Source organism: Sinocyclocheilus anshuiensis, unplaced genomic scaffold, assembly GCF_001515605.1.
Source record: "Sinocyclocheilus anshuiensis isolate Anshui unplaced genomic scaffold, SAMN03320099.WGS_v1.1 scaffold1270, whole genome shotgun sequence".
NCBI lineage: Eukaryota > Metazoa > Chordata > Actinopteri > Cypriniformes > Cyprinidae > Sinocyclocheilus > Sinocyclocheilus anshuiensis.
In genome coordinates, this window is record NW_015555837.1 from 845946 (window position 1) to 860784 (window position 14839).

General features: G+C 38.2%; 1 protein-coding gene across 4 annotated transcripts in view; it reads right to left on the reverse strand.

Annotated features, from left to right (window-relative positions):
* mob2a (MOB kinase activator 2a) overlaps positions 1-14839 on the reverse strand; it is a 58216-nt gene that overhangs the window by 25516 nt on the left and 17861 nt on the right. Inside the window, exon 1 of one of the 4 annotated variants that reach the window (XM_016469821.1) lies at positions 6508-6590. The exons of 1 other annotated variant lie outside the window; for it this stretch is intronic. Coding sequence is in view for 2 of the 3 variants with exons in the window: in XM_016469816.1 (XP_016325302.1) it covers positions 6034-6071 (38 nt within the window). In the remaining variant the exon portion in view is untranslated. Of the gene's footprint in view, positions 1-2739; positions 2962-6033; positions 6320-6507; positions 6591-14839 lie in introns of those variants that run through there. 2 more of the 4 variants (XM_016469816.1, XM_016469818.1) reach the window with 2 other exon arrangements.

Here is a 14839-nt window from a genome sequence, read left to right on the forward strand (position 1 = left end):
GCGATGACGCTGAGCAAGCAGTATCAGGTGCTCACGCTGCAGCTCGGGATGCTGAGGCAGAGCGAGACAGGCATCACTGCAAGCCGATATATCGCAGTGGGAGGAGGCACTTACTTACCGTAATTTTCACACGAGAGACAGAAGGGGGCAAGACAGAGGGGAATTGGAGGTCTGAAGGGGCTACAGATAATATGACAACATTATTCAACGATGACAACAAACTATGGAATAGATAACTGGTGGATGTGCAAATGTACTTCCTAATTATTGAAAAAAAAAAAAACTTAAGGCAATTAAAATATAAATAAAGCATACAGTAACATTCAAGTGCAATCTAGTACATCCTACCTCCTAAAGGCTTGTTCACACCGGGACGAATATCACGCGCGATTATCGCCGACGTTTAACGCCTCGTAACTAAACAAAGGGTGCCAATGTGAGTGTGCACACCACGAGGCGTAAAAGTGTCATTTAAAAAAAAAAAACGCCTCGGGCTCGTTTTTTTGGTTTGACGCGCCGCGTTAAAAACTGGCTGACCAATGAGATTGGCGCTTTTGTTCACGTGCCTGGAGCTGCTGAAGTTACAGTAAAACACGACTTGGTGGCGCTCAAGCACAAAACGGTCTTGCCGAGCACACATTGATACCTAACGACAAAGAGGAAGTAAGTAGACCAAGAAGATGCATCGAGGCAAGATGAATGTAGAGCTGCTGGTCTCATTGGTGTCTGCACACAAAGAGCTTTATGACAAACGTGACAGCGACTACAAAAATCTCGATAAGAGGGAGTTGTTATGGAGAGGAATTGCAGATCAAATAGGATTCGATGTGTATCGGGGTATTTCTATTTTTCATTAAGCGCCATCTAATGTCAGGGAGTGAATTTGCACGTTCACTCGGCTCATCGCCTGCGAAAATCGCTTGGGTATGAACACAAAAGACGATAAGCGTGCGATAAACGTCCCGGTGTGTACGAGGCTTAAGTCTTTAGTTTTCATGGCTGATATGATGGCTGAAAGTACAAATCCTTTTAATCGCATTTAGACTAAGGATACCATATAGATGTGTTTTTAAGTGAGATCACAAATTAAAATGGGTTTAGTACAGGTTTTCTAGAAACTTGGTATAAGAACTTGCTAGTTTTCAAGAATTACAAATAAGCTTATCAGCATCCAAAAATCAAAACTACTGAAAAACCCTACTACTTCTTAAACTACTACTAGACAACAGCAATATGGTTACCAATACATTATTTATCATTTGAACACAACGCTAATTTTATTCAAAATGAAACCTCAAAGATGATGAACTCAGACTTCAGCTTTTGTAAGTCTGGCCTTTTTAGCCCAAGACATTATCATCACAGGAGATTGGCCCACAGCTAGAGAAGAATGCAGACAGTAAGGAACCGCTGGCCAACACAGACCAATTAAATCACATCAGATTAAATAGACGCCCCAGTCAGATGGCTTAGCAGATAACGGCGTACTAGAAAACCAGACAGTGCTGGAATATTTTTAAACTACCAACACTCCCCATAACAAATCACTTCCGTGCAAAATCCTAAGCCACATTTTGGCCACCTTTGAGGAAGCACTAAATGGAAAACTACAGTAACTCAAATCTGTTTACACAAAACCAAACAGGATGTGATTACAGATTTTGGGAGTTGGACTTCACCTAAACAAGTTTAGCAACACTATATTTGATACAGCGTGAATTTTGCAAGGATGCAGTTTCCATTCATTCAAGTCCTGGCGTGGTCACGTACATTTCCATCTACACACAGCCAACTTATCAGTACAGTTATTGCAACTTAAGCATAGCTTTGGTTATATACAAGCTGTTATCTAAACATCAGACACTACAGAGGTTACAATTTTTTTGAAATTCTTGAAAGACTAAACAACACCACCTGACGGCGGCTTTATAAAACCAAACAGTGAGCTTGTATACTGCACTACAAAGACGTGAACTCCATCCACACCAGCCAGCCAATAACATCTCAGCCACAGAAGACAAAATACACTGCCAGATCAAGCAGAGTTTGATGGTTTTCTAGCTTGCCAAACGTAAACAATGACTCAACACAAGAGTCGAAAAGGAGACGGAAATGATGGAAAGATGAATAGGACAGAAAAAAGGACAGATAGATCAGCGAAAAAACAAACTCAACTTTTTAATCAAATACATCTGGGACTTTTTCACATTGGCAAGCAACCTTGAAAAACCCTGGAACTTTAGCGATTTGTTATATATAGCAGCACTGCAGTAAAATAAAACTACAACCATATGTAAACGAAAAAAGGAAACAGCATCTCTCGAGCCTTCCACATGATGAGCACGCACTGGTCTGTTAGTGTTCACTAACTTTTGAACAGCCCACTTGCTTAACTTTCCAAATCGAGGTAGAGGTCGAAACTAACACTGGAGAGGGCAAAGTTTGCCCTTAGCAATTGGGAAAAAGCAAGCTGGGAACACAGTGTCCCAACCAACATTGGTCTGCAGCCCCCACACTCTACAAAAAATCATGAGCTGCATTGATTTTGAACTTCAGATAATGGCTCTTTCTCTTGCCGAAGATTCTAGGTGTCATCTTAGGACTGATCGCCCAGCATACCCTGGCCAAGCTTTAATAACATCCTCAACTCCAAGGCAGTAGAGGACTTCTGCGGAAAAAAAAGAAAAAAAACATACGAAAGGGGAGAAAAAAACATCCCAAAACTATCAGTTTTGGTACCTGTAAAAGAAGCAGTCACAACACACTAGAACCCCCATTCAGCTTGTGAAGTCAGCAATCAGATTGTCCCGTCCTCTGTTGAGCCGGCTTTAAGATGTACTACAGGTAAGCGGCATCCGTTAGAGCGCGAACTCTTGGCATTGCATCTTTGCAGATCTGCAGTGGAGTCCCAAACTGTTTCTCCTCACACTTTCTGACTCCCTCTCCTGTTTCCAGTTGCTGGATCGCACACAGTCAGGGCTTTGTTAGGTGGCGATTTCCCTTGGCGCGGTGCAGACAGAACAACACTTCAGTCAGCAAACAAACACAAGCATCCGCAGCAGGCAAGCACAACCCGTAGTCACTCAGCACTTGTGTGTTCCTCTCTGCTGATACCCTCAGTTTCCCCCTCCCATCTTGGCTCTCTCTCTCTCTTATTCTACCACTGTCTCTCTCTTCCTTTCCTCCCTGTCTCACTCTCCCGTTGGCTCTGACTTTGAGGGCGTGAGCACTGGGTTGGCAAATAGACTTGCTGCAAACCGATGATGGCCCACTGCAGGAATATTTTGAGCCAGGAAATTTTTAAGGGCCCAAACAGCCCCTGCAAATGGTGCCTTTAGGGAAATTTTCTTCCCATGAACACTTTCTATGCTCTTAAGGAAAAATGTCAATTAAAAAAAAAAAAAAACACTTGTCAGTACCTGGAGATAAGTGACCAATGTGATGGAAAATATACAACTCTGGAGGCAAAGCCATTAAAAAAAAAAGATAATTTTCTGGCACAAGGAGTTACATGGAAACACCAGAAAAATGACTTAATCTCTTATTAATATAAATAATTTCCGGTCATTTAGCAAAAAATAATTTTCCACTCTAAGCTTAATCCCATAGATTTCCCATCTCTCATTGTTCAGACAAACAATTAGTCCAAAACTCACAGCATTGGTTGAGGTTCACATCCTGATTGGCTAGCATGTACGGTCTGGTTTTGTTTTTCCATTTACAGAGCCTAGACTTGTCACAGAGACAGTGTTATTTCTCAGGAGAACCAATAGTTCACCCAAAAAAATCTGTTAAAATGTTACCTCCATATTCCAAAATGTGTGTTGTTATTTTTTCTTCATGTGAAAGAAAAGAAAAGATACTGAAGAATCTTAATGCACTTTTCCACATGCCAGTTATGGATAGGAACCATGTCTGTCAAGCTCCAAATAGGCCAAACATCACAATTAAAGCATCATTAAAGTGGTACATGGCTTGTTCACTTTATTCGAAGTCCTCTGGCAAACAGACCAAAATTTATATTGTTATACATTGATAGCATATTGATGGTCTACCCTTCTGTCAATGACCAGTGCGTCAATGTTCCTACACCAACTTTGATGTCATTAAATATGGCCAACGGCAGCTTAACTCTATTTGCCTGCAAATCTAATTGGTTCTTGCAAAAGTGCAAACAAACCACATTGGTTCTCATGCATCAACCAAGCACATTTGTTCTTCTGCCTAGCATATTAACACCAGACTCCCCTGGTTCTTGTGTGCATCATGAAATGACATCAAATGGCAACATATTTGACTTGAAAGTTAGAACGGAGGGCAAGACTTAGCATGATAGTTTTTATCAAATCTTTAGAAGACTTAGAATATAGTACAAGTCATACTGACTACTATTATGGTATGTTTTTTGTCAGACATGGACTGTATGTCCAACTGTCACTGCATGGAAAACAGTTTTTGAATTCAATTAAAAAATAATAATAACAAAACAGCATACAAGTTAATGTCAGGTTAAAAAAAAAGTACTAATATATATATATATATATATATATATATATATATATATATATATGCACTATACACACACACACAAAGAAAAACAAGTAGATAGAATAGAAAAAATAGAATAGATAAATGTAGATTAAATGTTAAATTAAAAAAAGATAAATGTAGATAAAGTAGAATTAAAATAGAATAGAAAGTGCTAGAGTTAGAGGGTCAAATAAAGGTGGAACAGATGTGTTTTTAGTCGTTTCTTGAAGATGGCTAAAGACTCAGCTGCTCCTATTGAGTTGGGCAGGTCATTCCACCAGGAGGAAATATATATATATAATATTTTTGATGGCAAACAGACATCATTACCCCCAAAAAATAAATAAATAAAAAGGCTGCCTTTCTTTTGTTTCTGTATGCATGTAAATATGCACAAAGATGATCAATCACCCAACCACAGAAACGGATTACGTCACCTATTGTGTCAATCTAAAACCACTGAGAGGAGCTAGACCTAAAGCATCAGTTTTAAATCTTAACCCTCTCTGCATTAACAAAGCAGCAACCACAGTGATCTTCTCCCAGACTCGATGAGGTTATGCTGCATTACCCTAGCAGCGCAGACTGATTACCAAGCAGAAACTCTGGAGACTACAGTGCCCGTGTGAGAAGAACCTTCCCTTTGTGATGAGAAAGCTGCAGAGAGGACAACCGTTTTCCAGGAAGAAGCAACATTTTGTGGGAACACCAGGGGAAAGTTCCATGGAAAATTAGATAGTAAAAATTAGTCCTGCATTATCTTTAAGTGCTGAATAAAGCATTCAATTTAAAGCCAGAATAAGGCTGCATGAGTAAACAACTACTGTGTTTTCTTCTTAAACGGAGCAGGAATGCATGGTAAATAACATGAAGAGCAGAGAAAGTGCATGTGTCTTGTGTCCTAATGATCTGACTATGAATGGACTGGTCACTCAAAAAGCCTAAATGCTGGACTCAATTGAATCCAATGAATAACAGTTGCGGGGAGGCAGTAGGAACGGGTGATGCTGTGTTCAGTTCTCTCAATGGAAATGGGAGAAAAGTAACACCCCCTCCCTCCTAAAAGCAAGATTTACTGGTTTATTCCACGAAATCAACCCCAACACTGCCTGAGTTTCATGGTTTCGTTAAGAGAAAACGTGGATGTTTTAATCCATGGAATAAGTTCGTAAACTTAACAACGCCGCAAAATCAATGCATGTTGCTGCTAGCGTGCGTTACACACTCAAGCCTTACTAAATCACTAGTGTTGTCAATTTAAACGCTTTTGAAAGAGTCTCGTGCCGTGGAAACGCGGACTATTCGAACGCCCTGCGTGACCGTAGGAAGCGCGTAATGGAACACGTGGCTTTAGCGGAATGGAACGTAACAATGAAATTTGAACGCGAACGGTTATCATGCGTTTAAAAACAAACAAAAGAAGCAAACTCAACATTTGGCGAGAAAAACCTGAATACAAGTCATTCGAGTTAACGAACGCCAGCTCGATATTAAAGTGCTTACCTGTTTAAGGTGTACGAACCGTTCCGTTTGAACCTCATTTTGGTTGATAAAAGTTTGACGATTAAATCCAGAACTGTAAAATATCAGGCTGCTAACGAAGTGTTACAGTAAGCTGCTGAAACACAAAGAGAGGGGAGTCCTGAGTACGAGACCGCCTCTAATGTCCGTTTGGCTCAGTAGGACTGGCTTAAAATCAGACATGGGGATGAGAAGGCGATTAACAACACTTCATTGTGTGCCTGTTAAGTGGTTTAGGACAATAAAAGGTTATGTTTTGTCTCAGATAAGTTTCTTTTGGAGAAACCGCGGCATGACTGCGCGTGGAAACTGGCAAACAATGAGCCACGCTTTGCCAGACAGCTAAAAAAATAAAACAAAATAAGCCGCGTTTAAATATACTGCCGATATAATGCGAGTGTGTTCATGTATTTGTGTGTGTACAGAGGGAGAGAAAGACAAATGTTGGGGTCATACCACCAACTTCCATTCAGTTATCTTCTTCCAAACAGTGAACGCTCAAAGGATCCTTCAATGAGATAAGTTTTAGCTGTTTCCCAAGACATATCGGGAAGAGCTAAACATAGCCATAATGATATACTACTTTAGGTTGGTCTCAACCACGAGACCCCACCCAGTACAGCAACACTGACTGGTTCCACTTAACTTAAATGCCACACTAAAAATAGATCCAGACCAAAAGTCAGAGCAGTACATCTCTGAAAACAACAAAAAGAAGAGCAATTTTTCATGTATCAGGAAAAATAGACTGATTCAAAATATACATATTAAAATAAAATTACTATTCATCTAGAAAGTATATTTCAGTTTAAAGAATACTTCAACCAAAAATTAGCTGAAAATGTAATCACCCTCAGACCATCCAAAAATGTAGATGAGTTTGTTTCTTCATGGAAACAGATTTGTAGAAATGTAGCATTCCATCACTTGCTCACCAATGGATGCTCTGCAGTGAATGGGTGCCGTCAGAATGAGAGTCCAAACAGCTGATAAAGCATCACAATAATCCACACCACTCCAGGTCCATCAGATAATATTTTGTGAACAAAAAAGCTGCATTTTTGTAAGAAACAAATACTTCAATATTTGTTTTAACTTTAAACCACTTCTGAACAAAGTCCATAATCCATAATTATGCTTCCACCAGTGAAAAAGTCCATCCCCTGAAGCTGCATTTTTGTAAGAAACAAATACTTCAATAAGGCATTTTAACTTTAAACCACTTCTGAACAAAGTCCATAATCCATAATTATGCTTCCACCAGTGAAAAAGTCCATCCCCTGTCGTCCTCTCACATCAAAATTAGAAGTCGACCGATAGTGGATTTTACCGGTACCGATAGCTAGGTTGGACCACACTGGCCGATACCGATGAATCAACCGACAGATTTTAAAATGGATACTGAACAAAAACTAAAAATAGCACTTTACTATTAAACCAAAAAAAAGGTACTGAAGCATACTTTGTAAATGAATAAAATATTAATGTTAAATATTAATTATAGCCTATATTGATCATTAAAGTTAGTTAATTAACTAATGTAAGCAGAAGCAACTGTAAAATTTTTATTAGTTAATGTAGAAATTAACACACACTAACAAGGAACATTACTTATACAGCTTTTATTAATCTTAATTAATTAACATTTCATATCAACAGTCATGCTTATAGATAGCCGGTTTTAAATGCCTACACAAAGGCCATGCAGGTATAACACACACCAGATGCGTCGCGTTCAGTTCAAGCGGCGGTCTAAAATGATTTATTTAATCCCCAAACGGGCAAAAGTTCACTTCAAGAATAACCATAAAATTGGCATAGATTAATTTTAAGTTTGGTGTTAAAAAAACAAACAAAAACAAAACGGGAAGATAAAGGCCGATCTATATTAGCTCTCTTCTATATGAAGCATGCAGACTTTATTAGAGCCACAAAAAGACAAACGTTTTGCTGAGAAGATGCACAATACACAATCTTCCAGCCCAGGGTGAAGTCTTTATGCACATTAAAAATGTCTTGGGAGAAATATAATGTAATTTAATGGAAAACTATGTGAATGGTAGGGTGACCATACATGCCATTTTTTCCCGGACACGTCCTGGCCAGGATTTCTATATTGCCTAAAATATCCAGGTTTTGGCTTTGTTTTCATACTTGCTGAATGTAATGATCGAAAAGTAGTTTGATCAATAACATGCAGGCATTAAACATAATCGACCAATCATGGCGCGTGTCAAGCCCTGATTGTATATTAGAAAACATCAAAATTTCAGTTATAAATAAAAACGATTATTACTCCCTGTCTTTTTTAGTGAGACGGATGGGCCTGCATGTTTGCACACAGATCATCAAAATCATTCTCTCGCGCACCCCTGGTGGTCAGTCTGTGCACCCCAGTTTTGGAACAGTTGCCCTAGTGTATGGTGCTCTGTGGCACGCAGGATTTCTGTCAGCTGCATGAACATATCAGTTTGCTTTCTCACACCACTAGCTTTAAATATGCAACTTCGCTGGCTAACAAATGCATTAATGTGACCAGCTGGATATAAAGTAACGCAAATAGATCATAACAATCGTGACATTTGGGTCGGACTTGCGTGTTTTGGTCACACTATTTTAACTGCTGCTAATGCTGCAGCAAGGACATGCTGTCCTTTCTCCACTAATGCGGGCGGCATAGTCACCAAATGAATTACTTATTAATGATATGAAAACATGCACTATATAGTATACTGTATACACAGTTTCTTGTCTGTTTTAAATCTACATCTGAAGTGTCCCGCTCTGTGTAGCACGCAGTGTCACGTGTCAAAACATGTCAGTGTGTCAGCGATTTCTGCTCTCGTACTGTATAATGACAGCGGAGCTTCTCAGACGCTCCAGCAACGGACGCAACCCGGAAAACCTATCGGCATGGGGTTTTGCCGATAGCCGATAGTTCCAGCAATCAACTATCGGTGCCGATTAATCAGTCGACCTCTAATCAAAATCCACTGACATATTTGTTTTGGACTGTTTTCGCTTGTAAACGGTGCTTGATCTGTGCATATTTCTCTCCTGATTCAGACGATACACTTTTCCACTCGAAAACGCAATGTTATGAATAGAGGTCTCATATTTTGCCTGTAAGCAACGGATTTGTTCCTTACAAACAAGGAGCTTTTTGCTTCAAAAGATGTCAATTTTGATGTTTTTCTCAGTTGTTTGGACTCTCATTCTGACGGCACCCATTCACTGCAGAGGATCCACTGGTGAGTAAGTGATGTAACAATACATTTCTCCAAATCTGTCCCCATGAAGAAACAAACTTAAATGGCCTGAGGGTGAGTACATTTTCAGCAAATTTTCATTTTTATGTGAACTATTTTAATGGCTTATATTTTATATTTTCTGGATCTTTTTTTTTTATTTTTTTTTTAATTACTTTTTCATTTCTTGTTTCACAAATAAACATGAATTTGAACTGAACTGACATGGAATTTATTTCTAAGAAATAATACATTTATTGATCTATAATATTATTGTTATTATAATATTAATAATAATAGTAATTATTATAATATTATATAGATCAGTGTGATTTAACCACAGACATTTATTTTATCATACATACAGAAATTTGCTACAGAAATTTGAATTAAATATATACACACAAAAGTGCTTAAATAAAACTTTATTTATTTATTATGAATTTATTTATGACCTTAAATAAAACAATAAAACACTGGTGCAATTATGTTTTCCTGAATATTTGTGTTAGACTCATGAAACTCCTCACATGTGTGGGTGTTTAATTTCAATGAGATGCCAGTTAATGAAATCCTCTTCCTGACCTTCCAGTTCAAATTCCTATTCAACATCCTGTAGGGTGTGGCGGATTGAAATGCACACTCATGACTTGAAAGGGAGCCAGTTCTTACAATCGTAATCTTATAGACCCTGCAGTGTGTGTCTTGCGGCGATCACACAGAATATGATGAATGCGTTTCTCTCTTTGTAGGGGAGTCTCTTGCGGAGAGCTTGGCCAGCTGGCAGGACCATCATTATAATTACAGCTAGCTGGCAGTGTCCTGAGTGATCGATCCCTGCAGCTACAGTCTGCAAAGAGTTATGCAATCCTCAGCGAGAACCATAAGTGCACCAGGACAAACCAGCCATACAATCCTGGGACAGACTGCTATTTACTGTGCAACATGGACACACACACCAACCAGTTTCATAAGAGCAGTACATCTGGTTGTGGCTAAACCTTGTTCTTTAAAGGGGTCATATGATGCAATTTCAAATTTTCCTTTTTCTTTGGAGTGTTACAAGCTGTTCGTGAATAGATAAGATCCCTAAAGTTGCAAAGACTAAAGTCTCAAACCCAAAGAGATATTCTTTATAAAAGTTAAGACTCGTCCATGCCCTCCTAAAACGCCTCATTCAAACACGCCCCCACATGTCTACGTCACTGTGTGGGAAGATTTGCATAACACCGCCCAAATGTTCACGCAAAGAAAGAAGGCGTAACTTTTATTCTCGCTGTAGTATTGTTGCTGCCGCCATGTCGTGATTATAATCAGTAATTATGTCCCCACTGGATGCAACAAATGGATGCAACAAACGCTACAAAAAATGCTCAGAGGAGAATAAAGTCAAATATTGCATCACATAAAATCCAACAGCACTCAAAATTATGTTTGATCACAAACACAAAAAATAAATGCAAAATAAAATCAGCCCAATTGCAAATCAAAACTAGCCCAAATACTTTTTTTTCTCTCTCTCTCTCTCTTTCTCTCTCCACGGATTTCCCTCCATCGGGGGTTCACTCCATCAAAATAGCATTCCGGGGAGATTGCTTTATCTATCTATGCTTTATATTTATTTAATTTGTAATACTTGTAATTTATATGTAACATAATAATTGTATTTATTTTATATATACACACACATGGTTGATATTATGTAATTTATGCGGGCCGGCTGCAGGCATGGGCAGGGGCGGGCTAAGCCCACCCAAATAACAGTCTTGCCCACCCAATCAAAATTAGAAGATTGCGTACATTTTTTTTATGCAGTGATTAAAACCAATCTGAAGTGGACTGTATTTTAAGAAGTCTAAGATATAGCTGGAGATTGCCCCAACAATAATAAAATAACACCAGAAAATCGCAGCATTTTTCTTTTATTAGCTGAATGCAAGGCGCACTGAATTCACGCGGAGCTTCAGTCTGTTGCAGAAAAGCAGAGGCTGACAACGAGCGAAAACGGGCAGAAATATTTGCGCGCTATCACAGGGAGTTTGTGAGTTATGGGGAGTTTAGGCTACATGAATATGTATCATAGCCTACCACTGAAATTACCTGAGCAGTTTTAATGTTTTAAAAAAACCCCGCTCATATAATAACGTGCATGGACAGGGCAAGAGCATAATATAAGCATCTAAAATGCATGTAGGCTATACAGTTCAGTTGAAAGCTTACCCATTTTGGACGCAGTTCGAAGTTCCCTTGAAAGGGAACGTAGCGTTCCCCGACATAAACGACCAACAATATCCAGTGATGCAAACTATTCCACTTTTTTTTGTTTTTTTGTCAAATTCCACGGTTTTGAATGGAAAGTAGGCCATTTACACGATTCATGTAATTTATAATTGATTATGACGACAATAGCATTTTTCTGTTTTGCGTTTTCAACTGAAATTGAATGGGTGCATATTTTAAAATAAAAATATTATTTTCAGTTCAGATTGATTGCTTTACAAAAATTCTTATTCTTGTTCTTTTACTGTTCTATTTTCTTTTTTTTATTTATTCCCCTAAATCCATTTAAATCCTTTATTTATTTAGTTTCTTTAAATAAATACTACTACCATATTTTCCTCAAAACAATTGGTCCCTCCAATGATCTAGACATGATTACAGCCTTGTTTGGTTTAAATAAAAAAGTTAGTTGAATAGAGTCACCAGTGTAGAAACAATGATCCAGAGAAAGAGAACAAAGAAGGCTTTTTTTTTACTATTCAATAAAGAAAAAAAAGTGTATTTTGCTGTGAAAGTGCATGATATTCTAGGCTACCTATGAAAACTTTTTTTCAGTTTACATATAATATCCTCCTGAGACCCAGCTATGGAGTTTTTGCCTCTGTAGAGGACATTATATTTTAGTGAATTTCTCTTGAGACCTTACATGTCACAGTTTTAAGTCTGGATGTCCTGTACAGAGCACATTCAGGGCTTTCCAGAGATACCAAACGATTGGATGTTTCACCATGACCACTCCCTCTCATTGGTTTTTAAACATGGCTGTGAGAACCATCCTTAAACAAAGTTAGGTATAAAAAAATCCTGAAACCTAAAAATTGATTGGTGATTAAAAAAAAAATCCCATTGTTTTTGCCTTTTCATGTCTACTCTTGTCATTTTATTTGTAGAAAAACTGAGTCCTGGTGTCCTCTACAGAGGACATAGCATAACTTATGAATAAAATATAATTTTTCAAAAATGTTATTTTACCATTTTTTTCTTATGCTCTAAACAATGTAATGACATGAAAAAATACTAAATTCACAAAGCTTTTTATTTCTGGTTCTCAGGAGGATATAGTTAATATAGCAATATGTACAGTATAAACATCTTCTAGACTGTGATGATTATGACGACTAAAAAATGCCCACCCAGGACATCTGCCAGCCCACCCATCTATAGCCGTCAAGAACCGGGCCTGAATTTATGTAATGCAATTTCATATTTATTCAATATTTTAATAGGCCCTATGTATATCTAATATATAATTATTTTAAGATCTATCTAGAGGACCCAATCAAACAAATGAGACAAAAACATATACTTTGTCATTTATTTATTGAGAAAAATGATCTAGTGTTGCATATCTGTGAGTGGCAAAAGTATGTGAATCTTTGCTTCCATCTGGTGTGCCGCTTTTGCAGCAATAACTGCAGGTAAATATTCTTGTAACTGCTGATCAGTCCTGCACAACAACAGAACCACTTCAACTCTGTGATGTTGGTGGGTTTCCTCCTACGAACTGCTTGCTTCAGGTCCTTCCAAAACATTTCATTTAAGGTCCAGACTTTGACTCAGTTATTCCGAAACATTAACTTTGTTTAACTTTTCTTTAACCATTCTTTGGTAAAATGACTTGTGTGCTTGGGGTCGTTGTCTTGCTGCATGACCCACTTTCTCTTGAGACTCAGTTCTTGGACAGATGCCCTGACATTTTCCTTTAGAATTTGCTGGTATAATTCAGAATTCAATGTTCCATCAATGAAGGCAAGCCGTCCTGGACCAGATGAAGCAAAACAGGCCCAAACCATGATACTACTACCTCCATGTTCTAGGTCTCATCTGTCCACAAAACATTTCTCCAGTAGCCCTCTGGCTTGTCCACATGATCTTTAGCAAACTGTAGACGGGCAGCAATGTTCTTTTTGAAGAGCTCTTCCATGCACACTGTGGTTGTTCAGTGTTCTCCTGATGGTGGACTCATGAACATTAACATTAGCCAATGTGAGAAAGGCCTTTAGTTGCTCAGAAGTTATCCTGGGTTCCTTTGCAACCTCGCAGACTTTTACACGTCTTGCTTTTGGAGTGATGTTTGTAGGTGGACCACTCCTGGGGAGGGTAACAGTGGTCTTGAATTTCCTCCATTTGTACACAATCTGTCTGACCGTGGATTTCTAGCCTGATGAGCAACAGCGACTCTTTTTCTGAGGTTCTCAGAGATCTCCTTTGTTCGTGCCATGATTCACTTCCACAAACGTGATCAGACTTTGATAGATCCCTGTTCTTTAAATAAAACGGTAGGGAAAGACACCTGACTGAATTGATTGAAAACACCTCTGAACAGATGGACTCTAATTTCACATTCAAATGAACAGCTAATCCTAGAGATTCACATACTTTTTCCACTCACAGATATGTAATATGGGATAATTTTCCTGAATAAATGAATGACAAAGAAAATATTTTTGTCTCATTTGTTTGATTGGGTTCTCTTTGTCTGCTTTCAGCACAAAATGCAAAAATCTGATTGTGTTTTGGGTGTTATTCATGCAGAAATATGGTGTGTGTGTGTGTGTGTGTGCGCGCGTGTGTATATATACAGTGCACAGCATAAATGAGTACACCCCCTCTAAAACTTAACAAATTCAGCAAGTACTCTTTACTTAGAAGACATGTTAGGGTTCTTTGGAGATATAATGTTCCAACAAGCCTGCTTGATCAATTTCCAAAGAAGAATGCCAAAATTATTTAGCAAAATAAGATTTTTTTATCAAAGTAATAAAATGTTGTGTTGCAAAAATGAGTACACCCTCCTGAAAGTTACTAAATAAAACTAAAAAAAAAAAGTGTATAGGTTTAAGGCTATTTTGATCAACAGGTAAGTATATTGAACCAAGACTTTTATTTTTATTTCCTGACAATTAAAAGTGTTATATATCACTGAATCATACTCAGACGTAATGCTGGCAGCAGTGGAACCATTTGAGAGAGAACTGCCAGGTGACTTATTTCTTAGCATAAAAGAGGACAATGGTACAAGAGGAATACTAAATTTTTGTTTTAAGTGTGAAAATATAGCAGAAATAGCACCAGTAGCACCATTCAAAAACAATGGGCTTGTGATAAGGCTCCTGAAATAATCAGGTCTTCACTTTAAGTTTTCATTTAGTTTGGGAATCCATACTCTGGTTTCAAGAGACCAAGTCAACCATTTCGGATCCAAAAGCATCCAAAATGTTCTGGTGTTGCTAGAGGAGGAGTACAGAGAGAAGTGCTTG